The following is a 15933-nucleotide window of genomic DNA, read 5'->3' on the forward strand; positions in this document are numbered from 1 at the left end:
TGAGACTTATAAGAATGAGCAGGGTAGAAAATACCCAGCATAGGGCCTGGCACTGATCAATAAATTGTTTCCAATTCAAAATAAGCATCACTAGTGAGGCTCTGATAGGGTGCTGGGTGACAGTTCAGTATTCCAGGAACAAACCATTACTGATCACAGACTCTGTGCCAGGTTCTATCCTGAACATCAGGGATTTAGATAGGAAGCTCAGTCCTGCCCTTGAATGAGACTGAGGTCCACTAGGGAGTCACAATGATTTAATGTGGTAAGAATGACAAAGTGTCACAGGTGTGCTCACAGAAGTCTACTCAGGGGCAGTGAGGAGGAAAGGAGATGGTGGTCACTTCTACCTGAGAAATCAGGATAGATTTGCCTAAAGAGGCAATGCTTGAACTACATCCTGACACATAAGAATATTTTCATTTACAGATAAAGAAGAAAGCATCTTCCATGCACAAGGCCACAGTTTTCTTCCTTTTGTTCCTAGAGCAAACAGGAGTTACCCCCATAGGATCTTGGAACTAGCTGTTCTCTTTGTATAGAAAGTTCTTCCCCTAAATTTTCCAAAGCCAGCTCCTTCTTGACATTTATAACCCAATATTTTTTTTTTCATTTGTTTATTGTATATCTCTCCTACTAGAACAACAGGTCCATGAGAGCCTGAGATCCTGGCTTTATTTTCCTCCACTCTGTTACAACATCTAGAACATTACCTGGCATATAACAGGCATTCGGTATACATTCATTGTATAAATAAATAAATAAACAACAGGAGGCACAGGAGGGCATACCGCAATTGAGGACCTATTCTAAGCAAAGTGCCTGGCACGCAGCAGACCCTGAATTTTCTTCCGTAAAATTAAATAATGGGAAATGCCTGAAGCATAGGCCAGAGGAACTGAAGTGGAAGGTAATAGAAGAGGTGGCCTCTGAGCTGCACCCGGGAAGAATGACAATGTGATAGAGATGCTAGGAAGGGGATTGGGAGGATTAAATCACAGAACTTTTAAGTCCCTTCCAATTTTGAGCTTCTAAGAATTTCTCCCGTACAAATCATCTCTTGTCACCCTTCCTGATCCCCTCACTCACACCCCTCCTTTCCATTCCACCCTGTCTGGAGGCTGTAAGGACATCTGACACACCATTTCCTGCCAGTGTAAATCATAGACTGCTGTGTGATGCTCGTTCACAGGTTTTACCATCCCCCAGACGGAGATGGCCCCAAATCTCAGGGTGGAGGCCTCAAGCAAAGCCAGCCTTACCACAGGGTGGCAAATAAGGGGGAACTGTTTACCCACCAGCACCTTCCTGGCCCTGCTCCCAGATAATTTTATTTCCTCTGGTCCTGGATCTGCTCCTTAGTTGGATGCACCTCAGTTCACTTGCTGGAGCACTGATGTGTGACTGTTTAACTGCTGCTGCTTCCTGTCCCAGGGATCCTGGGCTTCAGGGAGCATGGGAAAGAGACAAGAAAGAGAGCTTTATATGAGGTAAGACTTGACAGTAATCATAAAAGTCAAAGACTAACTTACACTTAGATAGTGCTTCACAGTTTACAAAGCCCTAGAGGACCCCTATTCATCCTTCAAGGCCCGAACAAATGTTACCTCTTTTCACTAGCCTTCAGCTCTCCCAGGCAGAGCTAATCCTTTCCTCCACACTTGATAAAACCTCCATGATAGCCCTTACTGCCTTGTAATAAACGTATCTGTGTACGTGTCTCATTTCCTCCACTAAACCATCAGAACCCTGGGGGCAGAACCTCTCTTCTCCCAGTAAAACACATTTCTTTCTTTCTTAAAAATGTTCATTATACATATTTTCTAACTACAAAAGTAATATTTATAGTTATAATAATAAAAATTATATATATAAAAGCATAATGAAGCAAATTTAACATCACTTATAATTTCATCACCCAGATCAAACCACTGGTAATGTTTTGGATATATCTTGAGGGTTTTTTTTAGCACAGAGAAGGTAAAAATGGGACTTTATAATGCGTGTGGTTTTATAGTCTGATTTTATCGCCTATCTTATTGTGAACATCTTCAAACATCATTGACAGTTCTTTAAAAACATCATCTTAAATAGCTGCATTATTTCACTTAATGAGTATGCCGTAATTTTCTTAACAATTTCTCCATTGTGGGACATTTGGGTTATTTCCTTCTTTTTACTGTTTTTACAAATAAGTCTGCAATGAATAGCTGTTACATAAATCTTTGTCTGCATTTCTGACTGTTTTCCTAAGAAAGATTCCTAAGAAATCTTCCTAGAAGATTCCTAGGTCAACTGGTTTAAACTATTTTTTTTTTTTTTTTTTTTGAGAGGCAGTCTTTCTCTGTCACCCAGGCTGGAGTGCAGTGGTGCGATCTCAGCTCACTGCAACCTCCACCTCCTGGGTTCAAGCGATGCTCCTGCCTCAGCCTCCTGAGTAGCTGGGATTACAGGCGTGCACTACCACACCCGGCTAATTTTTGTATTTTTAGTAGAGACGGGGTTTCACCTTGTTGACCAGGCTGGTCTCGAGCTCCTGACTTGTGATCTGCCCACCTCGGCCTCCCAAAGTATTGGGATTACAGGCGTGAACCACTGCGCCCGGCCTGGTTTAAACTCTTTATAGCTTCGTGATGCTCATTGCCAAATTGCTCTGAGAAAACAATATCAATTTGTAGTTCACCAATGCAACATGTGTCACCTGACCAACATTATAATCCCATTTGTATCTTTACCAAGTCCAGCATCCTTTTCACAATGTCTCACAAGTGAAGTAATTTTTCTTAAACACAGCAGAAATTATACAACCAAACTTAGAGTTATCCTCTTCCAAGATGTCAACCTGGGAGGGCATATTTATTTATTTATTTATTTATTTAATTTTATTTATTTATTTATTTATTTTGAGACAGAGTCCCACTCTGTAGCCCAGGCTGGAGTGCAGTGGTGCGACCTCAGCTCACTGCAAGCACCGCCTCCCAGGTTCATGCCATTCTCCTGCCTCAGCCTCCCCAGTAGCTGGGACTACAGGCGCCTGCCACCATGCCCGGCTAATTTTTTGTATTTTTAGTAGAGATGGGGTTTCACCGTGTTAGCCAGGGTGGTCTTGATCTCCTGACTTCGTGATCCACCCGCCTTGGCCTCCTAAAGTGCTGGGATTACAGGCGTAAGCCACCACGCCTGGCCCGGCATATTTATTTAAACAGTGCTTCCACTACTTTAAACATTTTTTTTACTTGAAAATTGGCTGCAAAGCAGACAACACATTCTTTTGCATCTAAATTACAATATACTCTGTCTTCGGGGAATGATTTTTGATTTTTGGCGATAGTCAAAAGTCACTTGAAATTTGTGAGATGAGAAGCTGCAGCTGGGTTTGGGGTCAGAAATGAGGTGCAGTATTACAGTAATGAGATTGAGGTCTTTTGCAACTTGTAAAGAGAGTCCCAGAGGAGTTCTGGGCAGTAGTGGCATCATCAGAATAAAGGCTGAGCCTTCTAGCCTGACCATTTAAAAGTGGCTGCACTCAGGTGGAGGTATGACTCTAGTACACAGTTATTGAACCTCCTCTCATGACTTCATCGTTACTCTGTGGATAGCCCCAGGGACAGGTGTCAACTTATTTCACAACTGAGCTCCAGGCCAGGTGTGGTGGCTCACACCTATAGTCCCAGCATTTTGGGAGGCCTAGGTGGGTGGATTGCTTGAGCCCAGGAGTTTGAGACCAGAGTGGGCAACATGGTGAAACCCTGACTCTACAGAAAATGCAAAAATTAGCTGGGCATGGTGATACATGCCTGTAGTCCCAGCTACTCAGGAGGCTGAGGTGGGAGGATCACTTGAGCCCAGGAGGTAGAGGCTACAGTGAGCTGTGATTGAACCACTGCACTGTAGCCTCGGTGACATAAGGAGAGCCTGTCTCAAAAAAAGTAAAAATGAACTGATTTCCAGGCCAGGCATGGTGGCTAATGCCTGTAATTCTAGCACTTTGGGAGGCTGAAGGGGGAGGATCACTGGAGCCCAGGAGTTCAAGAGCAGCCTGGGCAACATAGTGAGACCCTGTCTCTACCAAAAAAAAAATTCTTTTAATTAATTAGCCAGGCATGGTAGCATGCACCTGTTGTCCTAGCTACTTGGAAGGCTGAGGCAGGAGGATCACTTGAGCCATGGAGATGGAGGCTGCAGTGAGCTACAATCCACTGCACTCCAGCCTGGACAACAGTACTGATCTGATCTCCTTCCCGCTTCTTTCTTCATCAAGCCCACTGGGACCTGATGTGACTTTAGAGGGGCAGTTGAAGGGGAGGGTGGAACATGGCATGGCAATGGAAAGAGCCCTCAGACTTCAGTCAGAAAGAAATGAGTCTGATGTGTGGCTCTACCTGTGCCTTTTGCCAGCTGTGTGTTAGGTCCCATTAGTAAAGGAGGAAGCCACTTCCAAGGACTGTTCAGGAAAATGGAGAATATACATATAACCACACGCAGACACACAAACACACACAGGCGCGCCAAATAGCTAAATGCTTATTGAGTACTGACTCCATGCCAAATACATACTGTGCTTTCTATGCACGTGGCAGACCCTGTTGACTGGCTACCCAAAAGCCATTTGCTCCTTGTTACCTACCACTGCAGCTCCCTTGGGCCAATGAGATTTAGTAGAACTCTGCTGGGAGTTACTGGGAGAGCTTTTGCTTTCCCGATGAAACAGGACTGTGGAGTCTGAACTGTCTGCACCTCCCAACCCCTGCCTGCCTTGGAGGTGAGGGCTGGGTGTCACAGCCATCTTGTAACCAAGATGGAAAGACCAAAGGAGCACCTTTAGAATTCTTGTTATGCCAGAAAATAACTACCTATTTAAGTCACTGTTAATTATCATTACTTGCGGCTAAAAATATTCCAATATACATGCATAAAAAGTGTCCACACATAAACAATGCTCAATAAAGGGTAGCTATTTACACTCATTAAAGTCCCCATCCTGTAGAGACTTGAAATGCCTTCTTTTTCTTCAGTTAGACCTCAGTCATCCCCATTGATCCCCTGCATCTTTGCAGGGCACCTACTCAGGACCAGGCTTTGTGCAAGATGCACAGGGCAAGAGGCGCCCCCAATCTAAGGAAGGAAGTGAAAAGCCTGAGACTATGCCAGTCTCTGCTGAGACATTGCCCAAACCCAGCAGGACTCAACAGGTAAGTCCTGCCATGGCCTGGGCTTCCTCCTTCTACCTGAGGCAGGTCAAAGATGATGTGCAGGATGCTTGGTATTCCCCTTCACTGCCCACCTCTTGCCTGAGCTTGGAGATGCTTCTGGGTGGTGGAGGAAATGCTTATTGACTTCCACATCTTTCCAGCCAAATTCTCCTACCAGGGGCTCCCAGGCTCAAGAGAGCCCGGCTTCACCTGCTTGCTCTCTACTCCCATAGGAAACGGGAGGAATCTTTGTCAGAATATTTGCTCCAGCAAAAATTGCCCATAAATGCTAACAATGGAGAGAAGGCAGAGATACTGAGCTACCTTTTAGATGCCTGGATGTCCTGCATGGGATTTTATAGAGAAGCAGATCGAACACAAAACCTATTTCCGCACTTAAAGTTGTATGGCTTTGGCAGTTTAGACAACCTTTCTGAGCTTCAGTTTTCTTATTTATAAAATGGAGATGGCTGGTCCAAAGGTAGTAAGTTATCTCAATCGATTGTTCACAGTCAGTCACAGATTGAACTCCTCGTTCTATTCCTTCCCTCTTTCTCACTACTGAACTTAACTAGTCTAAAATAAATAAGTAAAATAAACAAAATGGAGATGTGACAGCCAATTTTATGTGTTCACTTGGCTGGATCATGGGGTACTGAGATAGATGGGAAAACATTATTTCTGGGTGTGTCTGTGGGGATGTTTCTGGAAGAGATTAGCATTTGAATTGGTAGACCAGGTAATGAAGAGGCACTCCTCCCTAATGTGCATGGACATCATCCAATTCATTGAGGACCTGAATAGAACAAAAAGGTAGGAGAAGGGCAAATTGGTTCTCGCTTCTTGAGCTGTGCCATCCATCTTCTCCTGCCCTTGTACATCAGCACTCCTCGCTCTTCGGCCTTTGGACTCGGACTGGAATTTACACTGTTGAAGTCTTGGTTTTGGCTGGGCATGATGGCTCATGCTGATAATCCCAGAGCTTTGGGAGGCCAAGGTGGGAGGATCCCTTGAGACAAGGAGTTCGAGACCAGCCTGGGCAACATAGCGAGGTTCTGTCTCTACAAAAAATAAAAATAAAAAATTATTTGGGCATGGTGGCACATGCTTGTAGTCCCACCTCCTCAGGAGGCTGAGGCGGGAGGACTGCTTGAGCCCAGGAATGCAAGCCTGCAGTGAGCTAAAATCGTGCCACTATACTCCAGCGTGGGTGCCAGAACAATATCCTGTTTCTAAACAAACAAACAACAAAACCCGCTAAACTCTAGTTCTCAGGTCTTTGTCTTCGGGCTTGGACTAGAACACCACCATTGGCTTTCCTGGGCTCCAGCTTGCAAATGGCAGTTCTTAGGACTTCTCAGCCTCCACAATCACAATAAATCATGTGAAAGAATCAATCTATTTACATATATCTCCTATTGGTCCTGTTTCTCTGGAGAACCTTGACTAATACAGGAGACAGTGTCTACCTCCAAGGCCGGGAGTGGTGGCTCATGCCTGTAATCCCAGCACTTCGGGAGGCCGAGGCGGGCGGATCATGAGGTCAGGAGTTCCAGACCAGCTTGACCAACATGGTAAAACCCTGTCTCTACTAAAAATACAAAAATTAGCCGGGCATGGTGGTGTGCACCTGTAATCCCAGCTACTCAGGAGGCTGAGACAGGAGAATTGCTTGAACCCAGGAGGTGGAGGTTGCAATGAGCCAAGATTGTGCCACTGTACTCCAGCCTGGGTAACAGAGTAAGACTCTGTCTCCAAAATAAATAAATAAACAAACAAACAAATAAATGAATGTCTACCTCCAGCCTAGGCAGCATGACAAAATTCTATCTCTATAAAAAAATACAAAAATTAGTCGAGTGTGGTGGTGTGTGCCTGTAGTCCCAACTACTGGGGAGGTCTGAGGCTGGAGGATCAATTGAGCCTGGGTGATTGCACCACTGCACTCCAGCTGGGGTGACGGAATGATACCCTTTCTCAAAAAAAAAATTAAATTATATTAAGAAAAATAAGTGTCTACTTGACAGAATTATTGTTTCTCATCTGGCAACTTCCAGAAATATGATCAGTTACACTAATGAAGATGGGTCTCACTTTGCACTCCTTGCTATAGACACATGGAGGTGCTGGATGAATTATAATACAAATCTTTTTTTTTTTTTTTGAGACAGAGGCTTGCTCTGTCATCCAGGGTGGAGTGCAGGGGCACAATCAGGACTCACTGCAACGTCTGCCTCCTGGGTTCAAGTGATTCTCCTGGCTCAGCCTCCCGAGTAGCTAGGATTACTGGCACGCACCACCACACCTGGTTAATTTTTGTATTTTTAGTAGAGACAGGGCTTCACCATGTTGCCCAGGCTGGTCTTGAACTCCTAACCACAAGTGATCCACCCACCTCAGCCTCCCAAAGTGCTGGGATTACAGGTGTGAGCCACCATGCCCAGCCTAAAAATGTTATTTTTTATTGCTAAATTTGAAAAATATAAAGAGAAATTTCTAGACATCGGAAATGAAAAAGGAGCTCAAAGGCAGGACAGGGTACAGCCAGTGCCTAGGCAACACACAGGGACCTCAGACTTAGATGTAGATCCAGAGGGCTGTGGGCTAGGGTTTCACTGCACACTAAGGAGTAGGAGATAGGGCTTAAGTTTCTGCCAGGTGAGTAAGTTGGAACTGAGATAAAGCCCTGAGATTGGAAGCTGGGTTTCTTCCATGAAAAGGAGACTGGAAAAGCTGAACCCTGGTGTTAGAGAAGTTGCGAGAAAGATTGATCTTTGAAGAGGCTGTGGGTGGGGTAATAAATAGCATTTACAAGAAATAGAAACCCCAGTCTCTGCCACATGCAAGATGGGGAGTTTGAATTTACTCTACCTTTAGATGCAGGCACCCATTGAGATAAATTCTTTCTTTTCTTTTCTTTTTTTTTTTTTTTTTTTGAGACAGAGTTTTGTTCTTGTCACTCAGGCTGGAGTGCAATGGTGCAATCTCAGCTCACTGCTACCTCTGCCTCCCAGGTTCAAGCCGTTCTCCTGCCTCAGCCTCATGAGTAGCTAGGATTACAGGCGTGTGCCACCACGCCTGGCTAGTTTTTGTATTTTTAGTTGAGACGAGTTTTCACCATTTGGCCAGGCTGGTCTCAAACTCCTGACCTCAGGTGATCTGCCTGCCTCAGCCTCCCAAAGTGCTGGGATTACAGGCATGGGCCATTGCGCCCAGCAAGATAAATTAACAGAAAAATTGGTCCAGATCATTAAAATTCATAGGTTAGGAGGGAGCAAGACCCACTAAAACTCTTAGGTTTAGGCTGAAGCAAATCAAAATAGCTCGATATGGACGCTTGACAAATTTATTAGAAAAAAAAAATCCTGAGGAAAATAATCTCAGAAAGTAATAAATCACATGAGGAAAAAAAAGATCAAAATAGAGAGTCAACAAACAAAACAAACTAGAGATATGAAGGGTAAAAATGGAACCACCTGAAAGAGACTATGAAGTAAGGATGATTAAAATAGAGAGATAAGAAAGTGTAGAAGCCTGGTCAGGCGCAGTGGCTCATGCCTGTAATTAAAGCACTTTGGGAGGCCGAGGTGGGCAGATTGCTTGAGCCCAGGAGTTCAGGAGCAGCCTGGGCAACATAGTGAAACCCTGTCTCAAAAAAAAGAGAAAAAATATATATATATAAAAAATAGAAGCCATAATAAAGGAACAGAATAGTATGGAGGAGACAGAGTTGGGAAATTTGAAAAAGAACCATATAGAACTTCCAGAAATAAAAACATAGTTACTAAAATTAAAGACTCAAAGATGAGTTAACCTACATATTCGAGCTAGCTGAAGAGGGAATCTGAAGAAACATTTTGAGGACGTGACCCCAAATGGAGTAAAGAGACATAAAGAGAGAAAACCCGAACAAGAATCTAAGAGAAATGAATAATAAAAAGAGAGAGCCAAACAGATGTCTCATAGGAGTTCCAGAAAGATTTAACAGAGGGGCCAGGCACAGTGGCTTATGCCTGTAATCCCAGCACTTTGGGAGGCTAAGGTGGGCGGATCACCTGAGGTCAGGAGTTCAAGACCAGTCTGGCCAAATGGTGAAACTCCAGCTCTACTAAAAATACAAAAATTAGCCAGGCATGGTGGCACGCGCCTGTAATCCCAGCTACTTGAGAAGCTGAGGCAAGAGAATCGCTTGAACCCAGGAGGCAGAGGTTGCAGTGAACTGAGATTGCACCATTGCACTCCAGCCTGGGCGACAAAAGTGAGACTCCATCTCAAAAAAAAAAAAAAAAAAGGTGGAGGGCGGGGGCTGGGCAGGGTGACTCACGCCTGTAATCCCAGCACTTTGGGAGGCTAAGGCAGGTGGGTTACCTGAAGTCAGGAGTTCAGGACCAGCCTGACCAACATGGCGAAACCCTGTCTGTACTAAAAAATACAAAAATTAGCTGGGCGTGGTGGCAGGCACCTGTAATCCCAGCTACTCGGGAGGCTGAGACAGGAGAATTGCTTGAACCTGGGAGGCGGAGGTGGCAGTGAGCAGAGATCGCACCAATGCACTCCAGCCTGGGTGACAAGAGCGAAACTCCATCTCAAAAAAGTAAAAAAAAAAAAGAAAGAAAGATTTAACAGAGGGAATGGTGGAAAATCATTATTTAAAATATTATGGGGTTCTTCAGAGAAACAGGAAACAGAACCAACAAGATCCGTGTGTGTGTGTGTGTGTGTGTGTGTGTACAGAGAGAGAGAGATTTATTATAAGGAATTGGCTTATGCAATTATGGAGGCTGAGAAGTTCCAAGATCTGTACCTGGCAAGCTGTAGACCCAGGAGAGCCAACAGTGACTTTCCAGCCTGAGTCCAGAGGCCTGAGGAAAAGGAGAGCCAATGGTATAAGTTCCAGTTCAAAATCCTGCAATCTTGAGACCCAAAAAAAGAGCTGATGTTTCAGTTTGAGTCTGGAGGCAGGAAAAGACTGATGTCCCAGCAGCCAGGCAGGAGGAGTTTCCTCTTACTTGCGGGAGAGTCAGCCTTTTTGTTCCATCCAGGCCTTCAACAATTGAATGAGGCCCGCTGGCATTATTAGAAAGGGCAGTCTGCTTTACTCAGTCTACTGATTCAAATGTTAACGCATCCAGAAACACCCTCCCAGACACACCCAGAATAATTGTGTGACCAAACATCCGGGCACCCCGTGGCCCGGTCAAATTGACAAATAAAATTAACCATCATGAATTATTGATAATTTTCCAAAACTGGAGAAACATACCAAGACAGTAAATAAACAGTCCAGGCACAGTGGCTCAAGCCTGTAATCCCAGCACTTTGGGAGGCCGAGGTGGGTGGATCATTTGAGGTCAGGAGTTGGAGATCAGCCTGGCCAACATGGTGAAACCCCATCTCTACTAAAAATACAAAAATTAGCCAGGCAGTGGTAGTGCACGCCTGTAATCCCAGTTACTCGGGAGGCTGAGGCAGAAGAATCCCTTGAACCTGGGAGGTAGAGGTTGCAGTGAGCTGAGATCGTGCCACTGCACTACAGCCTGGGCAACAGAGTGAGACCGTGTCTCAAGTAAAATAAAATAAAATAATAAAATAAATAAAATAAAATAAAATAAAAAATAAAATAAAAAATAAAATACAATTACATTACTAGTCACATACTGATGAAACTGTAAAACCATAAGGCAAATATAAAAGTCTGCAGTGACAAGGGACAGATTATCAAAAGGAATGTTAACTACAATGAAATCAGCTTTCTCATCAGCAAAAATGGGAACCAGGAGAACCAGGAGACAGTAGGATATCTTCAAAGTGTGCACAAAAAATAAATCTCAAACCAGAATCCTATAAACAGTCAAATTAGTAAGCGACAGCCAAACTTTCAGACATTTTCTGATGAACAAAGACAGTTAGTTTACCTCACAGAAACCTGCTGAAAGTATTTTAATACATTAATAGATATACTTCTATAAGAAAATTGAATTCAGGCTGGGCATGGTGGCTCACACCTATAATCCTAGCACTTCAGGAGGCTGAGGTGGGAGGATTGCTTGAAGCCAGACATTCAAGACCAACCTGGCCAACATAGCAAGACCAACTCCATAAAAAAACAATTTTTTTTAGAGAAAATTGAGGCCAGACGCAGTGGCTCACACCTGTAATCCCAGCACTTTGGGATGCCGCGGCAGGCGGATCACCTGAGATCAGGAGTTCGAGACCACCCTGGCCAACATGGTGAAATCTCGTCTCTACTAAAAATACAAAAAATTAGCTGGCGTGGTGGCGTGCACCTGTAGTCTCAGATACTCAGGAGGCTAAGGCATGAGAATCACTTAAGCCCTGGAGGCAGAGGTTGCAGTGAGCTGAGATTGCGCCACTGCACTCTAGCTTGGCAGCTTGGGCTACAAAGTGAGACTCTGTCTCAAAAGAAAAAAAAGAAAAGAAAAAAGAAAATTGAATCCAGAAAGAAGTAACATGTAAGGTGTGGGATACAAGTGAGGCACTGAAGCTAGCTCTCATCAGCCCAGATAGCAGACTATTAAAACTTTCAGGAATTTTGAGAATTGGTTGTTATACAGTCATTTTCTTTTTTTCTTTTTTTTCTTTTTTTGAGACAGAGTATCACTCTATTACCCAGGCTAGAGTGCAGTGGTGCCATCTTGGCTCACTGCAACCTCTGCCTTCTGGGTTCAAGGGGTTCTCGTACCTCAGCCTCCCGAGTAGCTGGGACTACAGGCATGGGCCACCACGCCAGGGTACTTTTCATACTTTTGTAGAGATGGGGTTTCACCATGTTGGCCAGGCTGGTCTCAAAACTCCTGACCTCAGATGATCCACCCACCTCAGCCTCCCAAAGTGCTGGGATTACAGGCATAAGCCCCTGCATCTGGTCCATTTTCAAAAATTAAATTATGTAAACTTACAATTAAATGAATCATTTTAAATATAAAGGTCAAAACTCCTCACAATGCATGCCTTCTTAATTATTTTACCACATTGTGCTATCATCCATGCAACTTTTATTTCTATCTCCTGTGTTTATACAGTAGACATACTATAGAATGGTGTACTACTCTGCATCTGTTCCCAATTCTACATTAAATGATGACACATTGGTAATTTGAATATTTACACTCTAGAAATTAACAAGTGTTACAAATCAGAGATCCCCAACCCTACCAAGTGAAAACTGGTGTTAAATATTTACCAGCATACCAATGAATACAAGAAATAATGAATTACTTATGAATACCACTCCTAGGTGTATACCCAAGGGAATTAAAAACATACTTTCACAAAAAACTTGTACATGAACATTCATAGCAGTATTCTGCATAATAGCCAAAAGCTGAAAACAACCTAAATGTCCATCAACTGATAAATAAATAGAATGTGGTAGATTCACACAATGGAATGTTATTCAGCCATAAAAAGGAATGAAGGGGCTAAGTGCGGTGGCTCATGCCTGTAATCCCAGCACTTTGGGAGGCTGAAATGGGCAGATCACGAGGTCAAGACCATCCTGGCCAACATGGTGAAACCCTGTCTCTACTAAAAATACAAAAATTAGCTGGGCGTGGTGGTGCGCACCTGTAGTCCCAGCTACTCGGGAGGCTAAGGCAGAAGAATCGCTTGAACTCTGGAGGTGGAGGTTGTGGTGAACTGAGATCACCATTGCACTCCAGCATGGGCAACGAGCGAAACTCCATCTCAAAAGAAAAAAAAAAGGAACGAAGGACTGACCCATGCTCTAACATGGATGAACCTTAAAAACATTAGGCTAAGTGAAAGAAGCCAGACATAAAAGGCTAAATATTATGATTCCATTTATATGAAATCTCCAAAATAGGCAAATCCATAAAGACAGAAAGTATATGAGTGGTTGCCAGGGGATTAAAGAAAATGAGGAAACTGTTAATGGGTAGGGGGTTTCCTTTTGGAATGCTGTAACCTTTCTAAAATTAGTGGCGATGGTTCTACAATTTTGTAAATATACTAACGATTTTATTGGATATGAATTATATTTCAGTAAAAAGAGAGAAAGATAGGCAACGAAACCGGTATGCAGGTTTATAAATCTAAATAAACACTGGTTGTTAAAACATCTAATTTGAGCCCAGGCATGGTGGCTCATGCCTGTAATCTCAGCACTTTAGGAAGCCAAGGTGGGATGATTGCTTGACCCCAGGAGTTCGAGACCAGCCTGGGCAACGTGATGAAACTCTATCCCTACAAAAAAAATTCAAAATTAGCTGGGTGTGGTGGCATGCACCTGCAGTCCCAGCTACCTGGGGGGCTGTGATGGGAGGATCCCTTGAGCCCGGGAAGCGTAGTTTGCAGTGAGCTGAGATCGTGCCACTGTACTCCAGCCTGGGCAACAGGAGTGAGACCCTGTCTCAAAAAAAAAAATAATAATAATAATAGCAGCACAGAAACGTTAAAAGAATGGGAAAGTATACTAGGCAAATGCTAAGCAAAATAATGCAATATTGACAGATTTTAAGCCAAAAATAATTACTAGGGATAAAGAATCATATGATAATGATAATGATAAAAGGAAAAGTTCACCAGGAAGATATATCCCAGAACCTCTGAGTACCACCTGGCAACATTGCTTCCAAATATATGAAGCCCCCTCAAGTCTTCAGCATGCATGTAAGGAAACTACCAGAGGCCAGAGAAAGAACTACCTAAAAGGATTAGAAGGAACCATTTTTGGAGATCACACAGGTCCACTTCCTATTCCTAACATCTAGAGTGGCAAGACATATTTCATAAAGTTTCAGGTGCCCTCAACACTGGGGTAAAATTAGCCCTAGACTAATATTACTCTGGTCTCATCTAACAAAGCTTAAAAGTAATAGCCAAAAGCTATTTCCAAAACTCAGTCAACTGAAACTGAGGGAGATGGGTAAAATTGGTAGATAAGGTCATTAAAACTATTATCACTGTATTCCATGTGATCAATATCCTAGAGAAAAAATTGAGCTTGTTAAGTAGAGACATGGAAGATATCAAAAAGACCCAAATTCCAGTAGCAATACACTCACTGCCCATATCTTGCTTTCTAAACACCATTCTCCAATAAAAGGAACCAGGGCTAGAGAGAAATCGAGAATAGAGAAATGGCTGGTCACAGGTGTGGAGAGGCAAAAAACAAGATAATCTTGGAGCATATCGTAGTACCAGAAGGTAAAGACCTGCTAAGAAAAAACAAAAGGTTGGGAGCACATCAAGACACGGAAGCCAACCTGAAAAAACATCCAATAGCCAAAGCTGGAACAACTTGAGCAACAAAATAAATAACACAGTATGGGATTATTACACAAAATATAAAACAAACATACATGAGTCCGAACATATCCATAGAGATAGAAAGTTGATTAATGGTTGCCGGGGCCAAGGATAAGAGAGAATGGAGAATGACTGCTTAATGAGTATAGGGTTTCCTTTTAGTGTGATGAAAATCTTCTGAACTAGATAGTGGTGATGGTTGCACAGCATTGTGAATGTACTAAATGCAAATGAGATGTACACTTTAAAGTGGTTAAAATGGTGAATTTTGTCATGTGAATTTTACCACAATAAAAAATTACCATAAAAACCCCTTCTTTCATTCATCTATCAAACATTTATTGAGCAGTTCCAGGCAAGGTTTATTCTGGATGCAGGGAACATGGAAGAATCAGATGTGGGCTTGGCTTTTAGGAGGTCCTGGGCTGGTAGGGAAGAAAAACATCCTGCAAACGACAAAGTTCAGTTAAGTGTTACAGTTTTCTTGACGTCAGAATGTGCATTGCTACAATGAGATATCATCTCACCCCAGTTAAAATGGCTTTTATCCAAAAGACGGGCAATAACAAATGTTGGCAAGGATGCGGAGAAAAGGGAACCCTCATACACCGTTGATGGGAATGTAAATTGGTACATCCACTACAGAGAACAGTTTGAAGGTTCTGCAAAAAACTAAAAATAGAGCTACCATACAATCTAGCAATCCCATTCCTAGGTATATACCCAAAAGCAAGCAAATCAGTATATCAAAGAGATACCTGCACTCCCATGTTTTTTGCAGCACTATTCACAATAGCCAAGATTTGGAAGCCACCCAAGTGTCTGTTAACAGACGAATAGATAAAGAAAATGTGGTATATATACACAATGGAGTGCTATTCAGTCATAAAAGAGAATGAGATCCTGTCATTTGCAACAACATGGATGGAACTGGAGGTCATTATGTTAAGTGAAATAAGCCAGGCACAGACAAACAAACCTCTCATGTTCTCACTTATTTGTGGGAGCTAACGTTAAAATAAATGAACTTATGGAGATAGAGAGTAGAATGATGGTTACCAGAGGCTGCGAAGGATAGTGGAGGGTGGGGTGGGGGGAAAAGGGGATGGTTAATGGGCGCCAAAAAATAGTTAGAAAGAATGGATAAGATCTAATATTTGATAGCACAGCAGGGTGACTATAGTCATAATAATGTAATTGTACATTTAAAAATAACTAAAGGAAGGCTGGGCTTGGTGGCTCACGCCTGTAATCACACTTTGGGAGGCCAAGGCAGGCAGATCACCTGAGGTCACGAGTTCAAAACCAGCCTGGTCAACATGGTGAAACCTTGTTCTACTAAAAACACAAAAATTGGCCAGGTGTGGTGGCGTGCACCTGTAATGCCAGCTACTCAGGAGGCTGAAGCACGAAAATCGCTTGAACCCAAGAGGTGGAGGCTGCAGTGAGC

At 43.2% G+C, this 15933-nt stretch overlaps 1 protein-coding gene across 3 annotated transcripts in view; it reads right to left on the reverse strand.

Moving 5' to 3' along the window:
• GVQW3 (GVQW motif containing 3) overlaps window positions 1-15933 on the reverse strand; it is a 38744-nt gene that overhangs the window by 9905 nt on the left and 12906 nt on the right. For 2 of the 3 annotated variants that reach the window (XM_012503002.2, XM_012503005.2), the window contains exon 2: window positions 1790-6253. The exons of the other annotated variant lie outside the window; for it this stretch is intronic. In XM_012503002.2, the coding sequence (XP_012358456.1) occupies window positions 5868-6253 (386 nt within the window). In that variant the 3' untranslated portion in view covers window positions 1790-5867. Of the gene's footprint in view, window positions 1-1789; window positions 6254-15933 lie in introns of those variants that run through there. 3 annotated transcript variants of the gene reach the window in all.

Source organism: Nomascus leucogenys, chromosome 15 (assembly GCF_006542625.1).
Source record: "Nomascus leucogenys isolate Asia chromosome 15, Asia_NLE_v1, whole genome shotgun sequence".
NCBI classification, from domain to species: domain Eukaryota; kingdom Metazoa; phylum Chordata; class Mammalia; order Primates; family Hylobatidae; genus Nomascus; species Nomascus leucogenys.